Source organism: Lonchura striata, chromosome 9, assembly GCF_050655825.1.
Source record: "Lonchura striata isolate lonStrDom1 chromosome 9, ASM5065582v1, whole genome shotgun sequence".
Lineage (NCBI taxonomy): Eukaryota > Metazoa > Chordata > Aves > Passeriformes > Estrildidae > Lonchura > Lonchura striata.
The window spans coordinates 24,372,601-24,393,335 of NC_140711.1; the positions used below are offsets into that span (position 1 = coordinate 24,372,601).

The 20,735-nt window shown below is 40.8% G+C and overlaps 1 protein-coding gene across 2 annotated transcripts in view; it reads right to left on the reverse strand.

Moving 5' to 3' along the window:
• The window catches only part of FXR1 (FMR1 autosomal homolog 1), a 32,707-nt gene extending 12,178 nt beyond the window's left edge, over window positions 1-20,529 (reverse strand). For both annotated transcript variants that reach the window (XM_021543471.4, XM_021543450.4), the window contains exons 1-8: window positions 20,461-20,529; window positions 11,128-11,180; window positions 7,025-7,118; window positions 6,830-6,901; window positions 4,568-4,716; window positions 4,033-4,126; window positions 3,068-3,184; window positions 2,797-2,967 (exon numbers count right to left, since the gene is read on the reverse strand). In XM_021543471.4, the coding sequence (XP_021399146.3) occupies window positions 2,797-2,967; window positions 3,068-3,184; window positions 4,033-4,126; window positions 4,568-4,716; window positions 6,830-6,901; window positions 7,025-7,118; window positions 11,128-11,180; window positions 20,461-20,511 (801 nt within the window). In that variant the 5' untranslated portion in view covers window positions 20,512-20,529. The remainder of the gene's footprint in view (window positions 1-2,796; window positions 2,968-3,067; window positions 3,185-4,032; window positions 4,127-4,567; window positions 4,717-6,829; window positions 6,902-7,024; window positions 7,119-11,127; window positions 11,181-20,460) is intronic.
• Between the last annotated feature and the right edge of the window lie 206 nt (window positions 20,530-20,735).

The following is a 20,735-nucleotide window of genomic DNA, read 5'->3' on the forward strand; positions in this document are numbered from 1 at the left end:
GAATGCTGGTTTCTGGCCACAGTTCATCTACAATGCTTTCCAAGATAGGACAGTGGCTCTGGTTACTGGGGAGAACTCCTGTAAATGCTCTCCTGCAGCTTTATTATTTTAAATGACAAAAATCAACTGAGTTAATTGAGATGCTGAAACAAGAAACAAGGCTTCAAATTAGCAACAGCAGAAGTGTAGAATCAAGGAAAGAATATCAGCATCTAATCAGTAAAAACAGCTTAAGAGCACAATTTCCATTTTACACTAATGCCTCAGCCCTTTCACTTGTCATTTTTAGGTAACACATGAAATGAGAGTACCACCAACTCCTGCACCTTTTAATCAATCAAGCAAATCCTAGAAGAAGAAGAAAATGTATAAACCTCTACTGGCAGAGGTCAAAATGATGGCAGAAGAAATATGGCCAATTGGATTTCAAGATAATGAAAGCAGTGATCAAGCACAAGAAACACATGAACAGGAAGCCACTGTGAGGAGCAGAGGTTATGGTGTATTTGCAGAGAAACCATTCAAATGGTACAAAATTAACACATGCTAGCAATTCTTCATCCTCAGTGAATTCTACAGAAAGACACAATTAAGCAAAGAGCTCCTGCCTCAGGTATGTTTATCCATCTTTCCCAAATAAAGACGAAGGAACTGTGAATGCATTTACAGAAGCAGAGTCAGGACAAGAAAATATACAACTGCCAGAGCTGCAGCCCTTCAGTGCACTCATATGCCTCTCTACACTTGTCATGGGAACTCAGGATTTTTATGAATACAACCTGTGTACTCATTTTTATGAGTAACAACCTGTGCTTAAACATAAAGCTGACTCAGACAAGCTTTTCTCAGTTCGTTGTAGTAGAACATGGATTAAAGACCTCACAGGATTCCAGTCACTAGCAACTATCTTTGTTGGCTCTGAATTACAGCCTACATGTCCACTGATGCTCTCATTACCTCACACAGTAGCCCAAATCAAGACACATCCATGCTACCAGAGTGTAATAGAAAAATTAAATGCAGGATATTTTTATAAACTCAGTATTATACCTACCAGTGTTAAGAATTGCACATGAATTTACTGCAATTCCATTTGACAGTAATGAAGGTCTAAGAGGAACTTTTCTATTTCTGACACAGCTCTCCCTCTCCGGGAAGCACAAGCTTCCATAAGTAGTTCAAGCTACACTGTCCAAACTCTGAGGTTCACAGTCCTGTGGATCTGTACAAGCATCACAATCAACAGTTCACACAACCAAGAAAGGCTCTCGAAACCAAAATGGCCATGACCAGACAAGGATAAATGCATAAACAGCATGCCATACAGTTTAAGATTCCTTCTATCCAGAGAGGTTTTCAATAGTCCTTAAAACTTATCTTCATGTTTCTTCCCCCAGAGAACCTGGCCCTGAGCAATGAACTTTTATTTGTATGCAAAACATCAGCTACAGGAAACCTTCAGACCATGACTGCTATGTCAACAACACTGGTTCACTACACCCACACATCTCAGCCTGAAACTGTCTGTGCATTCAGCCATTGGGGCCTGGCTGGTTGCCCACTGCAGCTGAAGAGAGGCAAAAAGAATAGGCAAGTGTAGCCAGATGCTGAAAACCTTATCATGTGGAATAGTTAAGCTGCCTGGCATTTTTAGAAGCACTTATCACTTCTATGAAGGACAAGGCTGATGTGCCTAAAGGCATTTTTATTTAGGGGGCATCTGGTATTTATAATCATTGCTGTGACCCTCTGTAAGAGGCTGGTGACAGTCATAACCTTTCCACAAGTTCCAGCATCACATCATTCACATGAAGGAGATCAAAACTGGAATACACTGGACATTCCACTGCATTTAAACTTGTCCCATTCTTCCTCAGGAACTGAGATACAATTTACTGGCAGTAGGAGATGAAAGAAGGATCTGCTGCCAACCTGATACCCTGGAAGCATTTAAGGTTTCCAAAAAAAGGACAGTTTCAGAGACATTGCAAAGTACAGAAGTTTGACCTCCTCTCCACAGGATCAACTTCATCTGAACCTTTGATCACAACCAGGTTCTACTCCTGACATAGATGGAGCAGAATTCAAGACCTCAGATTCCTCAAACAGAAGACAACCACAGATTTTCAGACTTGTTACAGAGTCTCAGTCATACCTGTAGAGTTAGGGACAAGGGATAAAAATCCACAAAATATTTGCTTACAGAGCCTTGGTAACAGTGGGCTAACCTTCTGCTTCCTGAATGGATCCTTGTTTTGGCCCAAGGACCAGCTGTATTTCAAGGCAGTTGTGAGATTCAGAAGAGTCACACAAATGGAATCAACTTGGAGCAAATCATTATTCTCCCAAAGCCAGCATTAAATTGCCAAAATCTTAAAGTTAGAAACAGTAGATACAGGCTTTATCACACCTGGATAGGTCAGAGGAGCAGACACCACAAAGTAAGACACACATGAAGGGGCCAGGGCAGGGTAAGAAGGAAAACCAATAATGTTCTGAGGGAGAAAAGAAACCCAAACAAAGCCATGATCAAGTCAAATAGCAGGAAATTATACTTCTTTCGGGTTGACCCAGGATATAAGGAAAATTGAGTGATTAGGACAGAACACGCTTCATGGAGGTCACAACAAAGGCTTGTATTTCAAATAAATGCAGTAGAAGCTGCCACAGTGTCAACATGCACAAAGACACACAAAAACTCAGGAGGTGTTTTCTGTTCTTAATTCTGGGTACAGCTCTCACCAGTCTAAAAGCAGAGTGAAATGCTCCAAGAATTCATATAAAGTTCCCCCTTACCTCTCCATAGATTCTGAAAGTACCGGTATCCTCCTCAAGTTCAATGGTTGTAACTCCTGGAACCTTTCTGGCTTGTTGTATGTTACTGCCATGCGTTCCTATAGCAAGTCCCATTAAATCTTCTCTGACTACAAACTCCTCATGAAATGCTGCAGCAAGCTGCTTTGTGCACTGAAGGGAAAACAAAGGCAGACTCATCCACGTGCACTCACTGTAATGCACTGCTCTGAGCTCAGTTTCAAGCAACAAGAGCCACAAACTGGGGCTTTACCTCCAAGTGTTTTGTAGCTTCTTCATTTCTCGACATCAGCATGAGCTTGGTGCGAATGCTGCGCAGGTGCATGTCACTGAGGATGTTCACTCTCTTCACTGTTGCTTCACTGGCAGACTACAGGAGAGAGGGAACCTAAGTTTTGGCTTTGTAAGCAAATACACATTTAAAAATAAATCAGGAACCTACTGAAATGAAATAATAAACGATCTCAATTTCCAGGTTACATGAACATTGTTCTTCCTCAAAACAAAGCATGAGAAATTCAGCACCACCAACAACTACTGGTTCTCACTCATGTTCTCCCAGCATGTTTTACATTTTACATTATTTCACTGCTGAAAGTAACCATTTCCCCTTGATGTTGCCCAAACAAATCTTTCTACCATACATATACTTGTCACTGTGTGTGCAAGAAAGAGAGCTAAGAAAGTAATAAAGGACAACACAATCCTGCAGAGTGAGGTTCATCTGGATAATGTTGAGTAAATGGAGTTACGAAGAAAAACTAAAGCTGGGACAACCTATGTAGTAAGAAAACCACCAGAGAGGCATCTAAGTGAACAATTTCTTAATGGCTACACTGAGCTGGTGCAGTTCTTCACAGGGAAATACACTGCAGTCTGACCCACAGCTGCAATACAGCATGAGGGGAAAGCTACTGCTCCAGAGTGGAGGGAGATGACTGACCTCTGAGCCACCTGCTAAAACCAGTGAAAGGAGAACTTAGCTGAAAATCACAAAAGCCGTACAAGCAATGAGACTCAAAGCTGCTCCTAAATTTAGGTTGCATGCATTGGAGGCCTTCCCCAAAAAGATTGAATGCATCTAATATTAAATCTCTCCCAATTTATATAGCTTGGCAAGTTAAACCATCTTCTATATACACACACAGCTGGCTACATATTTCTTATAAATAATATACTGGGAATTCACAGAACATTTACATAGAAGCAATTACTTACCAGTATTATTAGTTGAGCAGTTTCAGCATGATAAAAAATTCGACATGCTCCCACAGCTTTCTTGAAATCTTTATGTGCATTTTCATTAGCACACCTAAGGAGACAAAATGATTGTTATTTCAACAAGCTGCATCAAAACTGAACATGTAATAAGATGATCAAACCTAAGAACATTCAGTATTTTGTGGCAAGGATTGCTCAGAAAAAGGAAAGTTTCCATTCTCCTCAACACAGCTCCAGTTTCCCTGTGGATTCTATGGCACCAGGGTTATCTGGAAAGCCTCAGTAACAGGCCCACTGTGAAGTGAATCACCCGTACAGGCACAAAGTTCCCACCTGAGAACTTGCCTTCTGTCCCCAACCTGAAAGCTCAGCAGGGGTCCCTGTCAGCAGTTCCTAAGTGAGCTACTGCAGCCCTCAACACCCTTAAGGCTCTTCACGGAACCGCAAATCAGCCTCTAAAACAGAAGCCAAGTGGGTTCTTCTCCCCTTTCCACAAAGCAAAAGCCTTCTTGAAGTGTGCAGAGCTACTCACGCATCTCTCAGGTCTTCAGGAACATCCACTGTGCACTTGAAGAAGGTGTTCTTTTTGACAGTTTTGTTCTGATTCACAGGTCGCAGTCGCTCGTAAGTGACAATTTCATTGTAAGTGGCATCACAAGCAGCGTATTCAATGACATAAAACTGGGAGAGTTTTTTTTAAAAACAGTAACTTCAGTAAGGAACAACAAAGACAAAGTAACATTACCAGCATCAGCAAGGAAGCACAAAATATGAATACATAAACAAGCCCCTAAAACAATGACACATTTCTACACAAATAAGCCTGGACATATTTCAGCACCCCTGTGCTCCTTTACTGAAGTCAGGACACGTTATCAGCATAGTCTAAGTCCCCCACAACAGCATCTTGGATTGATTTTTCTCATCTCTCTTTCAAATATTTTCATTAGCTCATTTCAAGTTTCAAAACCCAAAATGTTTACTGGACTCTAATTCTAAAAAATATCAGAGAATAATTCTTCACACAAATATCTACTCTGCAACACTAAAGCAAACAAGGTGAATCGACTGATTCAATGGACAAACTACCTGGGAATCACGTAAGATCAAAATCAATACAGAAACTCCATCTTTTTTACACACATTGCCAAATTTAGGAGGGGAAGAGAACTAAGAAGACTTAAGTTACCAGTAATCTACTCCTACACTTCCACTCAACACATGCAAGTTTAAAGAAGCTTGTGTGCACAGAGCCATCACTGTAGCCTGGCTCTGTGCTAGGGATGCAGCAGCACATTCACCTCTTCCTCCCTCAAAACTGGGATCTGTTTGTCTCAACACAATTTGCTTAATATGCAGAAAGAGGAAGTCACTCTGGTAATGGCACACTTTTTTCTAATTTCAAGTTTTAAGTTTATTTCAAGTATCATCCAAACTATACAAAGCTATTTTGAAATGGATCACTGTAACATTATTATCAAGTATTATCAAGTAATAATAAAAAACAATAAACACTAAACTACAATTAAATTGAAGAGATCTACCACTACATGCTTTAAAAACTTAACTTCTATAGTTAAATCTGACATCACAGCAATGATAAAGTAGCAAATTTTTGGACACATGGGTTGTTTGTGAATTTAATATTAACTACAGAAAAAATCCAAATACAGAACTGGGTTAATGACTGTACAAAGAAGCCAGCATGAACTGTGAGGTTCTTTGCAGGGACAATTCTCTAAAATAACTGGTTTGACAATCCTACACTGCACACTGAGGGTGAAAAACCATTTTTTTTCCTGTAAAAACTAGGAAATTAGAAATTGGTAAAAAATTTTACTTCTATGACTTTTTCTGAAAATAAGCAGCATAGCAAGTTAAGTAATATCAAAATTTCAAACTTTTGTGACTTCTAAGAAAACCCTATTAGCTACAAATGACAAACTATCATTTAAACCAGTTTGTCTCCTTTTATCTTGATTTCGTAATGAGCTGTTCATTCACAATGGTGAACACACAGAATCTTCCTCTGGTAGGTATCTACTACCACCTTGCCCTTGCAGAGCTCAACAAAAGTTTATATTTGTTGACAGTTTTTAAACAATACTAGAAATTGGATAATCATTTTTTCCCTCAATACTGTATCCTTTGGTTTTAGGAATCTGATAAAGCAGAAGCATCAAAACACAGGACTCTTCCCACGATGAAACTCAATTCTCTTGCTGTCACTTCACAAAATAAAGCGTTAATGAGACTGGGTCAAACACTGCCACACCTCTATAGACTCAAGTGTCTGAATATGCAAGTTACTTGGCAGCTGCAAACAACCATTTATTTATGGTAAAATAAAAACTTGACAGGTGTAAAAGCAAAACAAGCACTGTCCTTCCACTGCACTCAGTAAAAACACACAAAAACCAACCCACAGCCATACAACAGCTAGGCCTAATTTACAGATGACAAACAGGTTCTAACCACAGGTGCTTTACTTCACTTTCAGCACCAAGTTCAATCCACAAAACAGATTTGTCAGAAATCCTGTCCTTGTGCATGCCTTCAGTCCTTCAAGCAATTAAACTGCAGATAATGGAAGTCACTCACCCAGCTCTTAAGGGTATGACCCTCTGCTGTGCAATGCAGCAAAGGTCATTCCAAAGTGGTCACAACTTATAATTCTCTTCTGTCATGTTTTTGTATTTGTAGTACTTTATTCAGAGCTTTTTCATGACAAAGAACTTCTATTTACTGTACTTAACATGAAAGAGTGAAATCAGTACATTTTAAAATAATTTACCTCTCCTTTCATCATTCGAACTTTTGCCAGCCACCAGCCACAAGGTTCTTGGTCGTTTGCCCTAGAATACACCTGGAAATGAAAGTAGTAAGAACCACTGAAAACCTTCACCTTGGTAATGCCCTTACACGCCTCACCACTGCCTGGAATGGACAAGCAGCTCCAGACCAGGACAGTACATGAGCATTCACTCACCTCCACCTCATCTCCTTCACCAATTTCTTTCTTGATATCAGGGGGTGGTGGTAATCTGACTTCATTGAAGGGCACCTGGCGCTCTGGCTGCCAACTGCAAGTTGAAGAAGCATTACACATTAATTCTCAAATTTTCCTGTTGTTTTCTTAAATTTAGAATTCTGTTTCATTAAAATTCTTTCTTTCCATATAATGAGATCTGCTTTCTTACTGCTAGAAAGCCAACCTTGTAAGTAGAGGAACAACATAATCATGGCAAGACAAAAGTAGTATCTGGGAAGATATTTAACAACAAAATGTTTAAATTAATTGAAAAATGTAACTAATGCCTTTCATAAAACCCCAGTGAAAGACATTGTATGATGTAGTTAACATTCCTGCTGCTCAAGCCATAGAGCCCTTATATGGATTTAAGCTCAGCTTTGCAGTCCACTATGGGATTCATCCATTTCTTTACCTCATATTTAACATTTTAACTGCTTACCACCGAAGTTTTATGCATCTCAGGAAAATGATTCCACTCTTCAACAAAACTTTCCACATACAAACCTTCTGATGTTCCTCAATAACAGATTCAGATCAAAACGTAACTTTAGATCTGCTTATCAATACCAATTATTTCTAGGCATACAAAATAAAGGTTTACTTCCTTATACTGCAAGTCTATTTGTTTTTCTATAGTTGGCTGTACAGAAGTATTTTATTTGTAGAAATGTATGTTTCTAGTGCATTTTATGAAGACTACTGGAGCAATTACATCCACTGTGTTCTCCTGAAATTCTTTCTCCTTCTACTCTGTGAATGTCACAGAATGCCATCAGCTGTTCCTCACTCTTAGTCAGAAATCCGACTAAAGACTCTATAAAGGTTGAAATAAAACCAGGAGAACAAAAAAACCCTATTAATTTAGAATATCTGAGGGACTTTTAATGGTATCTGTTAAAGCATTGCTACATCCATCCTTTCTGCCCATCTGATTCACATCAGACACCAAGAGAATCAGAACCAACCAACTTGTAACAGTAAGATTACTGCAAGTCATTTGCTTTGCTGACTTTTAATAACCTGCAGACAGAGCAGCCTGTGTTAGTAGAACAAGGCTGAGCAAGCATAAGGAGCAAAGGGCACTTCTGCAACTTCCCAGAAGAGAAGATGGATACATTTATATGTTTGCTCTGAAACCACAGCTTACACTCAAGTACCTCAGTTAATAAAGATGTTGCATATCATATAGTTTTAATCAAGACATTACAATAAACTTTTTATTTTAATCATAGTTTGAAAAACAACAAAAATGCATGAAGATTATTACTGAGGTGCTAGAACACATCCAGAGAAGGACAAGGAAGCTGGTGAAGAGTCTAGGGCATAGATGTGATGACAAGCAGCTGAGGGAGCTGGGGAGGGGGGCTCGGCCTAAAGAAAAGAACGACTGAGAGGGACCTGAGAAAAAACGGTGTCAAGCTGTGCCAGGAGGTTTAGATGATAGCAGGAAGAAATTCTTCACTAAAAAGGTTGGCAGACATTAGCATTACCAGGAATCTCCATTCCCAGAGGTGCTCCAGGGACACATGGATGTGGCACTTCCATAGTGGTGAACACCATGGTTCAGGGCTAACAACTAGACTTGATCCCAGAGGATCAAGTGTGAGCCTTTCCAGCCTTGAGGATTCTAGGACATGGATTGCTTTTTTTAGGTTGGAAGATATTTCAGCCACAAAATGTTAATTAAATCACATTCTATTTCTGAGAAATGGTGAAAGGGGGTGGCAAAAAAAATTTCAGTTGTTCTTGTTGCAAATATAACCATTACTAATCTCAGGGTTTGGGTTTTTCCTTCTCCTCCCTGCCAGTGGAGGAAGCACACAGTGGAAAAGTGCACAGAAGGCTCAGCTCTCAGAATGTGAGTCCAAGTTTTGGTAGTAAAACTTCCTAAGTCCAGAATTGGAGCACCTCACTGGTGAAATGCAAACCAAGGTGTTTTATGAAATTACTTGTGATGGGACACAAACTATCTAAAGACAATCTGACAGAACTGATGCCTAAGCTACAAATCACAAAAAAAAGGAGGTTCTTGTTTCTTACAGCACAGAAGCCTCTCCTTCAATACAGCTGTTTCAAACTCCAGTGAGCCTCTATGAAACTGTAGATCCATCAAACTCAAGATCCAATTTTCCATCTAACAGTAATAGAAGTTCCGAGGTCCTGAAGCTTCTGCATTTGTTCCTTGCCTCCTCACCCTCAGAAAGTGCCTCTAAAAAGAATTAAGGCTACCTGCCCAGAGTCTGAGTGTTGCTATGACCACAAAATCATCATTAGCAGTCTGTGCTGGTACACTTAACTTTGGGAACTTTACAATAGCTATAGATAAAGATTGGTTAACAATAGCAGAAAATGCAAAGTGACAGTTTACACTGCCTATCGTGGGGTAGATGTGTGTATTTGTTAGTGATTATCACTATCACAACACTGATGCTCTCAGCACAGGACACTCTTGCCAATTTTGGTTCCACTAAAGCCCTTATAAATTTAACTCTGTAAAAAGCATACAAATTGATCAGATTTACATCACAGAATAATTTGACTGCACACACTTCCTGATCAGATCTATTTTTAGTCAACAGAACACTTGACATATGCTGCAGCCCATCCTTTTTGAAACATGGCTGCTGCTGCCAGACTTTCTGTAGAACACATGGATGATATGGATACTAAACACTAGAAATGCGTTTGCCAACAATTCAGCTCCGGCTGTGAGCCCCTGGCACTTCCTTTAGCTTACTTAGTTTCTGACATCAACGTATGTATTTTAAATGCAAAGAAAAGTAATTACTTTTCTTTAGAAAGTAATACAGATGTTGAAGATGAAACTCATGATTTGTCACATCTTTTTAGACCATGGAGAGAATGAAGGATTTAATTTTTTTTTTGTTTGTTGGATTTTGGGGTGAGAATATGAAAACCTAGGAGACAGTAACAGGTTCCATAACCACCTCAGTGTTACTATAAATTATAGTTGCCACCTCATCTGTCTTCATAAAGGAAGAACTAGAAAGCATAAGTTAGAAAGAAACAAACACTGGGTTTTGCAGGGTAAACTCCAGGATTACTTATGTGCCCCCCAAGGATTTCTTCTTACACACGTGTATATATGTACACACATACACACCTGGGATTATGTCAGCCGGATTATAAATACTGTTTATAAAGACACACTTGCACCCTCCCTAGCATTACCTTTATTACCCAGAAATCTTTCTTCAAGAAAGACTCAAAGACTAATCTACAGGTTAGAGCTGGCAAAGGTTATAACAATTTTCACATCAAAAGATGACACATTTTATAGGATCTCCACCTAGTAACTGGAAGAGAAACAGGAAAGAGGATGTAGCTCACAGAGTATTTGGAATTAGCACTGAAATCTCCCAGGTAATCCAGCGTTATCAGTCATAACACTGAACAACAGGTACTCATTTGTACTTTACCAACCCATGGATTATCCTTGGCTTGTCACTACAAGTTCCCAGCAGCACTGTTGTGTTTATATATTAAATTAAATGGACCTCATGGATAATTATTTTTCAAGATTTGCTAACAGATCTGCACTGTTTTCCACTCAAAAACAATAGGTCTTTTGACTGTATATATATGCATATTTATCTTCCTAATAGTTAAAAGAAAAAAAATCACCATCAGGATATTTTTACTTTTCTCTGGTTGAGAATTCTGATCAGTATTCCAGACAGCAGACACAGAATTGCTCATTTGAGTACTTTGGTATTTCCATCTTTTCCTGCTTTTGTGTAAGAGTATCAAGCCTGTGCCACTGATTCCTATGTTAATTAAAATTGGCTGTCACGCCTATGGGCATCACTAAAGATACCAAAGAATATACAGGACTGTGTAACTGATGAACTGAATTCTGATACAGATTCAAGAAGGCAGTTCATGGAAGCTGAACAGATTAGTGAGCCTGTACTTCTAGAACTATATCTAATGAAATCTGCTTCCTCTTAAAGGCAAAACAAAACAAACAAAAAAAAAATAAGCATAAAACTCAAATAACCTAATGTTCAAATAATTAAAAAAAATAAAATACTTACTTGTTTTCAAATGCAACTGTGAGGGAGTCCTCATGAACATCTTTGATAAATCCCTAAAACAAAAACATTTTTGTTACAAGAATGCATGTGAAATCAAAAAGGCAGCAACTTCAATACAGCCTGAACCTGAGCTAAAACTACAACTAACACTGAGGTTCCAATCTCAGAAAGCTCCAAAACACACTCCCACTCTTTGCACGAGGTTGCTGGTATTCTTAGCTGGCTATTCCAAGACGTGCAGAGCACAGGGACTGCTCAAATCTGACCAGCTCATTTACAATTGAAATCACCACCAAGAGTTTCTTACTCTACCCACAGGTGTGCACTGGTGTTTTACAGGAACAGAGAGAGATCCAGGCAAGGACAGTTATTCCAATAGCTGTGCACAGCACTACGTGCCTCACTGGTGTTCCTCCCAACACAAACTGAATCCTAAACAACCGTCCCCCCAACAGTCTGGCAGCCAGTTTGAATCACATTTGGCAGTAGAGGCTGCCACACAGCCAGTTATGGTATCATCTTTCAGGTACTAAACTGGGGACTGGATGAGGCCAAATGCCTGTAGGACTTCCCAAGAAAACAAAGAGAATACAACACAACTCCACAGTATTTCATGGATTTTTTTGTGCTTACATTTAGGGGGCATTCATTATACCAAAAACTTAAAGATCAATCTCACACTGTTATACCCAAGTATCTATGCAGAAATTAAGCTGCTACATTTCTTGATTAAGGAGGATAGGCATGCTGAAAAAAAATTGAAAGACAAAAAGAACACTATTCCTGCCTTTGCTCCAGCCTGGTATTTGCCCAAACAGAGGTGGTCAAGGAGGACCCTGCAGTTTTAAAGGAGTAAGAAAGCTGCACAGCTATGTTCAGAGAAAGAAGTTCCAGGAAATCTGCTGAATGGATTATATCCATTTAAGAAACTGACAACTGAGGAGGATGAAGAACATAGCAGCTGTGCAAGCACTGCTGAGGTATTATGTGTCAGCTCAGGGAAAGATAAATTTTGACACAGTCGATCCCTCCGTGTAATGACGGACAGTAAAGGAGCCCACACTGACAGCTGGCTGCAAAGGGCCTATAAAAACCAATCTCCTTTTACCTGAGCTCATACTCGGCCAAGGCTCTGAAAGAATTTGCTCAAAACCTTCTTCTCTGCTCCCTGAGCTTCCCTCAAACCCATCTGTCAGCAACACAAAAGACTGGTTCTAGCAGAAAGCACACTGCTCAACAAAACAGGTCACCAGAAATTATCTTGTTGAACCACCTAGTGTGCTCCTAATAAAATAAACCCTCTCAAAGGCCATCCTGTCACTGCAAGGGAAGGCAGGTAAATCTCCTTTGAAAGGTGAAACAGTTAAGAGCAAAATACAACCAGAATCAGGGAATTTCAGTTTCAAGAAACAGGATGGGAGTATAAAGTTATGTCTGTTTAAAGATGGAAAGAGCATAAAAAATTTTACTGCCTAAAGCATGTCTAAGCCAGCAGCAGATATAAAGCAGAACTCTACCAAATTTATGCTACCAGCAGTTCCCTTCAAATGTACCCCAGCACAGGGACAAATGAACACGACATACAGTGCAGGAAATAGGAGTTTCTCTACTACAATTTATCCAAATTCTACACGGGGAAAAAACACTGAAGTCATAGCATTAGAACCAACTTCATGCAGTCCAGCGTTCTGCTACGTGACAACTTATCAACAGACAGGAGTATTCACAGGGAGAGATTAACTCCCTACTGGAGACAGCCATTTATCTGCATTCCAAGAGTCTGTGATTCAATACTAGTCTGCATTTTGTAGCTGAACCTGGTCTTCTATTCCTGTTGTATTCTCACAGTATTCAATGTGATTCTAAGGTAAGCCTATAGTAGCTAAAAATTTATTCTGCAGAACTGAATTCAGTTCTTTCCTTTGCTGAAAAGCACAACTTCAGAATCAAGTGAGATTCCAATTCAGGTATCATAAAACATCTGATAAACATTCAGAACTTAATGCTCCGTAGAGTTAAGAAAGTCATGAATCCACTGACTACAGATTCCACTAGTAAGACAAAAGAAGTGCAAAAAAGGAATCCAACTGCACTGACTTTTGAGGATTTAAGACAATTAGCTCATTACCAGGTGAAATGTGGGTTTCTGTGTAAGGTACAGACAGGTTTAATAGTCACAACCAATTTTCAAGCTATGGTCCACTGAAGAATGCCAAAGCTGAAGTGGAACAGTACTACAGAGATACAGCTCTCAGCAGACCAACAGCTGACACTGCACAAACGTCAGCTGCATAAGGACAATTTTTAATAAAATCCAAAGTACAAATTCCAACAAAGAGTCTGTACATTTTACAACACCATATGGGTTTCAGGAACTCCTTCACAGAAGGAAGCCTTTCAGTTCAAAGTGTGCACACTGCTTTTCCCTCCCACAGGAGAATGTAATGCAGACTCGCTGCTGGCAGACATGTAGGCAGCAACTGCCTTGGAATTACCTGCACAGCTTCTTCACTTGGTATTCCCAAACTTTCACTCCCTAGTATAATCAAGCATAACATCTATCAAGTATGCACTTCAGGTCACAAATGCACACATGTAAAATATCAAATAAAGTTACATAACTTTTAAATATTTTTATTGTTGTGAGGCCTGAAAAAATTCTGATTAGAGTCTATCTATATACATTTACTCCTGACTATTATCAATTTCTCTACAGCTGTGGGAATGAGATCACATTAACAACAACTGAACTATAGCAGTCTATGAGGTATTATGGACTGTATGGTCCATTGGTAATAAAACTAGAAATAATGAGAATACAGTATGGCTTTCCAATGGTTTTCTAAGAAATTATTTCATTACTGTCAAGTAGGATGTCAAAAGTACCATTAGAACGTTTTCTAGAAGCAAAACTTCCTGAGTACGACTTTCATACGGCATTCAACCCTGCCTAGACACATTATCAGCTGTCACTTACAACTTCCAGATAAAACCAGAAAGAGATTTCATGCATGTCAGGATGAGATTTAGTGCAGTTTTTAAAGAAGTCTTCAGAGAGCCTATGATAATTAAATTTAAAAAAACAGGTTTTACAACAAAACCTGTGACATTAGGGTATTTTGGCATTTCACAATACAAAACTGACTTTATAGTAAATTCTACAAATTCACAAGGATTCTTCCAGAAGAAGCATGATGAAAATAAACCAGAAACCTAAATAACTTGGTCTTCAATTAGGGAGTTTGAAAGAGTTATTTTATTTGTTAGGTAACCTATATAAATAGATTTGCACTAGTCATGCCTGATACTGTGTCAAAAACATTCTTTACTAAATTAAGTAATGATCCATCACCTTAACTTTTGCTCTAATGAACAATGTACTCTGTTACTCAAATTTAACTTAGCAGTGTTGCCTAAGACAGATAATGCCAGTTTCTAAGTTTGAAGAGTTCTACATTCCTAACATATCATTCCTTGTACCTCAGGCAGAGCTAACAGGAGACCACCAAACACATCATCAATAAATACGGTGGCATCAAAAAGAGTGAGGAATTGCAGTATCAGCAAGTGAGCTTACACATAACCTTTATGTGTGTTTTATACTACACACAAATCTGCAGAGGGCAAGAGGGGAAGAAAAACTGACATGCCTTCATCTTGCCAGACCTCTGCCTCAGCCTGTGCAGATCCGGGTGTCAGTCACTCGTGTGTGTGCTGCGAGCTGGATCCCTGGCAGTCCATGTATGCCCTGGCTGGAGCAGCAGCACTCTGTACTGTACTACGGGCTATTAATGTCCTGCTGCCTCTACAGGCCTGGCTCAGACCTGTCTCTGCCACTCACTTGGCAGGAGCAGAGCTCCCAACACCAGCACCTGCACAGGGTCGGGATGGGAGACCAGGGGATCTAACCTGGGGCTGGGCAGGGTGTGCAGGGTTGACAACAGGGCAGGAAACTCTCTACCAATCACCTGCACCAAAACCACTGCAGCTGAGACTTCCTCATTTCATAACAGACACCCACTGCACTCTTTCCCTTTTACCTGGGCTTTGCCCATGGATTTAGGATTAGGATCTGCTGATAACATAAACGGATCAAGACTTACTGATGTGCCCTTACAGTGAACTGTATGTCTGTGTGTGTATATATGCACACACACAACTTTTTTTTTTTTAATCGATTTCTAGGCAAAGTCACAAAATCAGACAGACACAATTCAAGTTCTTTCCATATCCTACTTTCTTTATGTTTTTCTGACCCCCAAGTAGGATCCAATGCAAAAATGAGGCGCTGTTAGTTTAGTTGTAAACTTTCTTTCCAGGGATAGTCACTGTGTTGGCCTTTGAGCCACACATACCTGCACACTAAAACTGTATTAATATCACCTTGCCCACTGCTGAGCCAATTTCTAATACCAAACACTCCGGCATCTGGTACCAGGGACTGTCTCTGAACCAGTGACATAAAGGTCAAGCAGCCTATATCCAATTACCAAGCCTTTCACTCCTTTTCAGATGCAAGAACCCTTGGTATTTCTAACTAATACTGAAACACAATTGTTTCGTGTAACAAACACATGAAATAATTATTGCTAAAGGATGTATCTCATGCTGAGCCCCCAAAAGGAAAAAAAAAGAAAATAAAGCAAACAAAAGAAACTTGTAAATACACAAACCACTTGACAAGAAAGACTGAACTTGGTATTACTTTCAATATTAATGATCAGCCGCACCTGTTTATACAAGGAAATGACAGAAGCAAGCAGCTATGGCTTACTGAAAACCAGAAACACTTCAAGCAGGTATCAGGAAAGAAAAATATGCTGAACTATCACATCAGTTTTAGCGAGCACAGTTTAATTTATGACATCCCTGCTTATTTGCATCCTCAATCAAAACTACATGTAAATTCAAGGGTTGTTCTGACAGTTTTGTAAGAGTCTCGGTACTGAATTAGTCTCAATGACTCATTTCTTACACCAGGTTCTTCATATGCATCCTCCAAAGGACAAAACTTCTGGAAGACACTCTCCACTGACCACGTACCACAAAAATCAATAACCACTCCCTCTGGCATCTCCCTTCCATCAGCCTAAAAGCTCAAAAACAGCTCACCAATAGCAACAACTACAGCTACTTCTTGCAAGACTGCACAACTTTCAACTGATCTCCAGCAACTTTAAAATGTCTAATATTCCCCATCCATACAGATGTAGGGCTAGATGTAATTAAAAAATGCTGACAATTATAACACAGTTAAAATCTTTAAAGAAAAAAACCAAAGGTCATTCCAGTTAGTTTCCTGGTGTAGTAATTGGGTATGAACAGTGTGTAAGCTACATTCCTAATGACAATTTCCTACTTTAATAACCATCAAGCTAAAAACCACTTGGAGCAACTCAAGTTGTTTGCAAAGCCACTAATTAAAAATGGTAAGAAAAAAATTAAAATAATTGTGTTTTCATTGATGCATAAACCTTCACTCCCACAGAGTTGCTCATCAAGCTTTGGCTCTACATGTGGAGTAATGGTGTGTACTTGTCATTCATCATTTTTTCCCCTTAGTAATATTTTGGCTTGTGTCTGCCTTGAGGCCAATGCCAACTCCTGCTACCAGCATTTTGCTTAGTCCTGCTAGCAGAACAACTGCACCTCCTGAAAGAGGAACAGGCTAACAAAGAAATACTTCAGAACCTGTAAATTAAGGGTTGAGCTCCATTTTAATTCATAGGGTTTTTCCCCTTGCATAAACAGCTTCTAGTGTAGAACTTAAAGAACACAAGGGCCTGCAACACACCAGAACCCATTTGCCAGCACAGCTAAGTCCCCACAAGGAAGAATACAATGGATCTTCCAGAGTTTTGAAATGCCACTGAAAGGCTCAGTCGGAAGAATTGATCTGATGCTCAATTTATGTATCTTCATCTTACTGTAAGGTCCAACTGAATGCAGGGATGCTGACATGGGAAATCATGAATAATGTGCATCAGCAGGGCTCTTAATCTGCATACAAGTGAGCTGATGGAGATGCTGAGTAAAACTGAAGGTTTTTGTCTTGTTCTTCCAAGACCCTCCACAACTAGCAGGTCCAGAGGAAAAGGCACAAATAGGGAATTTCTGTATTAATGTCAGGAAACTTTTTTTCCTACTGTGAGAGTGACTAAGCAGAAGCACAGGTTGTTTGGGAGGTTGTAGAGTTTCCATCTTGAGAGATACTCAAAAGCCATCTGCACATGGGCAACTGGCTCTAGGTGGCCCCACCTGAGCAGAGGTGTGGACCAGGTGAACTCCCAGCCTCAGCCAGTGATTCTGTCATTTACTTCATCATCTTAATGACAGTGAACCATCATCCTGAAAACACTGCAGGCAGGCCAAGACAAGGCTCTCTTCAACACATTTAGAAACCAAAAAATTCCAGGTATTTTTGACCATTCCATACATAAAAATAAGTTTATTCTAATGTCTCCAAGACAAAAACTTTCCTGCCATCTAGTTCTCACCTAGAAAGCATTAACTTTTCTACCCTCAGGAAGCCCTCATAGCACATTTAATATATGCAAACCCGTAATCAGTAGACTTCAGCAACCCTGTCTGTTCTCTCCTGTTCCACAGCACAAGCGCCCCCCCCCCCCCCCATTTTTCAGAAGCCCACAACCATTTCAAGCCCCATCAGTGCCATCTGATCTCCAAAGACAATGAGTGCTCAAAATTATGATATTCCAAGCTGCAGGAAGTGGCTAAACACTGGCTCTGCTGTGTAATGGTTGAGAACCTGGCATAAAATATACAGTAAATGATGTCCTGTTCTCCAGATTTGCTTCTTTAAAGCAAATGGAAAAAACAAGAAACCACAAATTAGTTTGGTGACTTAGATACATAAGTTTAAAATCAGATCATACTATGCACTTATAATTTTTTTTAATTACCTTGGGATTTACCATAACTGCCCACCGATACATGAGAACTCAAAATGTTTTTTATGATGAATGAATTTTAATAAAGAATATTAATTTTCCATACTAATGGATTGCAACTATAGTGTATGGTCTTCCTGCACTTAGGAAGAATCCCCTGTTAAAACTGAAGAGCAATTATTAGTGGAACTAAAGAAACTTTATAATAAAAGAGTACCATTTACCATAGTCATACTTCTAGTAAGTCCTGAAAACCCACCAGAATGCTCCAACAGATTTAACCACTACATTTGTTCTACTGCAGCTAAGCTGCAGACCATAGTAACAACTCCTTAAAAGAAAATCTGTCATGATATTGTTTACATAATTATTTTGTTTTTTTTTCTCTCTGTTGACACAGCAGGATCTTTCTGATCTCATTTACCTGGGGTTATGCTGTGCTAATTAATCCAAATTCAAGCTGTTCTAAAGGCAAACCTCAAATCTCATCCCATCTCACAAATTCTGCTTTTTCTCTTCTGAAAACTTTTGCCACGTTCCTTGGAATGTCACACAGATTAGAAAAGATGAGTCTCTTGTCATTGTCTTGCAATGATCAGAGCTACTGGTGCCCAAAATAGGACACTTCCTAAAACAGACTGACACACCTCTTTGCTTTAGGTCACTTTAAACAGCAAGTGACCTAGGAGTGTTACCTAGTCCCAAAAGAAATGCAAAACCTTGCCTTCCTCAAGAGTAAGATTCACAAAATGGAGTCACTGACATACACACCTCACTGTATTTAGCTCACAATAAGAATTTTTTAAATTGTGTTTGTTTGAATGTTTTGGTTCAGGTCTGGGTCTTTATGAGGGTTGTTGTTTTCCCCCCTCCACATTAACAGTGGATTACTCTGAGTTGGGATTTTGATCACTGTGCATCCAATCATTCTAATCTGCCTTCATCCACTATCTTCATCAATGGACTTCATTCCCACTTCACTGATCTCAAAGTCATGATGCCATTTTTAATTAAAACTTCTGCTTTTTTAAGTCACTCTTCACAGGGCTAAAACACATGATGGTGCTAATCCAAGGCTGATAATTCATTCTGATTTAAGAGATGTCATCCTTGCAGATTTTAAATCAGGCTTATTGTAGCAAATTCTGTGCACACAGATCCCGTCAGTCCAAAATTTCATCACACCTCATACTCCCATGTGTCTGACATTCCTTTAAAGCAGAAGAGCAACTGATTCATCATTTGGAAAGCTGTCCAAGATCACAAGGTATAAAATGGAAAGCTAAGAAAAGTGTTTCCAAATTCTGGGCTTTTTAATGCTTGGGGGGGGGGGGGAGGGGAATCAATTCTATTGAGGAGCATCCTGTTCTGGACACAAATGATTCTGATGTAGGTTTCTGTGTGATACTTCAGGTTCAACAAAAAAATGATCCACTGTATAAAATTTATCACCTACTCCTTTTGGTAAAAAATTCAGAGGGTTCCCTACTAGGGGTGTAGTCTATGCCACTGCATTCTTTCCTCATAAGGGTATCTCCCATCTGTCTTGACCAGCTGAAAGAACTAACTCCTGAAGTCAGCTGGTTACAATCCCTTACACCCAACTGCCTCTACATACTGTACAGTCACCATATGATTCCCAAGCCAAATCCACAGCTGCACACAGGAAATTCTGAAGGGGGGAAGGGGAATCGAAAGGGCCAGCCCCACACCAAGTGCAGTATTGCCTGTGCAATGCCACACTGTGCGTGTGGTTAGGCACAATAGCTAAAGAGAGTCCCCAGATTAAATCCTCCCAGAACACAGCCACGCTGCGTGCTCACAATACTGGCTGGAATCAGCCCTCCTGGAGAGGAAGACAGGAGCCTAGTGCCATAAAAAGAGCTGGGATTCTTAAACATCTGAAGCCAGGCTTAGGGGAAAATGACTGACAGACAACAGCTGAGAGTATTCTGCATTGATCCTGTACCATCCTGACATTCCAGGGAGGGTGATGGTGAAGGAAGATTTCTGAAGGCATAAATAAACTCGAAATCCTTAAAAAAAATTATTTTAACTCTTTTAAAATCATTATTATCGCCCCGGTTCACCCCAGCCCACCCAACATCCCTTTCATCTTCCAACACCAATCCCCCCACACGCCCACCCACCCTTCCCGAAAGGAAGGCGCAGGGAATCCCCGCGCCGCGCATCCGCTCCCCCGGCCCCGCCAGCGCTCTGCCTTCCCCACACGCGAACCTCCCCTGCGCGCAGCCCGCACCAGCCTCGTCACCGCCGCCCCCCCGCCGCCGCCCCGCTCCATCCCCGCGGCCCCGGCCCCGCTCCCCCCGCACCTTCCCCGCTCACCGCCCCCTCCCCCGCGGCCCTTCGGCCCCGGCCCCGCCGGGCGCGGAGCCGCCCGCGCCACCCCCGCCGCCGGTACCTTGTAGAAGGCCCCGTTGGAGCCGCGCACTTCCACCGTCAGCTCCTCCATGTTGGGGCCGCAAAGGACGCCGGGACGAGCTTCTAGAAACTGTCACCGCGGGGGGAGCGCGGCGCCCGCCCCCTCCGCCCGCCCGCCCGCCGGGCCGCGCCTCCGGCCCCGCCCGCTCCCCCGGCCGGCCCGGCACCGCCGGAGCGGGGGGGACGGCTCCCCGCGCCGGCCGAGCGGGCGCTCCCTGCGGGAAGGCTCCCGGGAAGCGCTCCCCGCCGTTATCT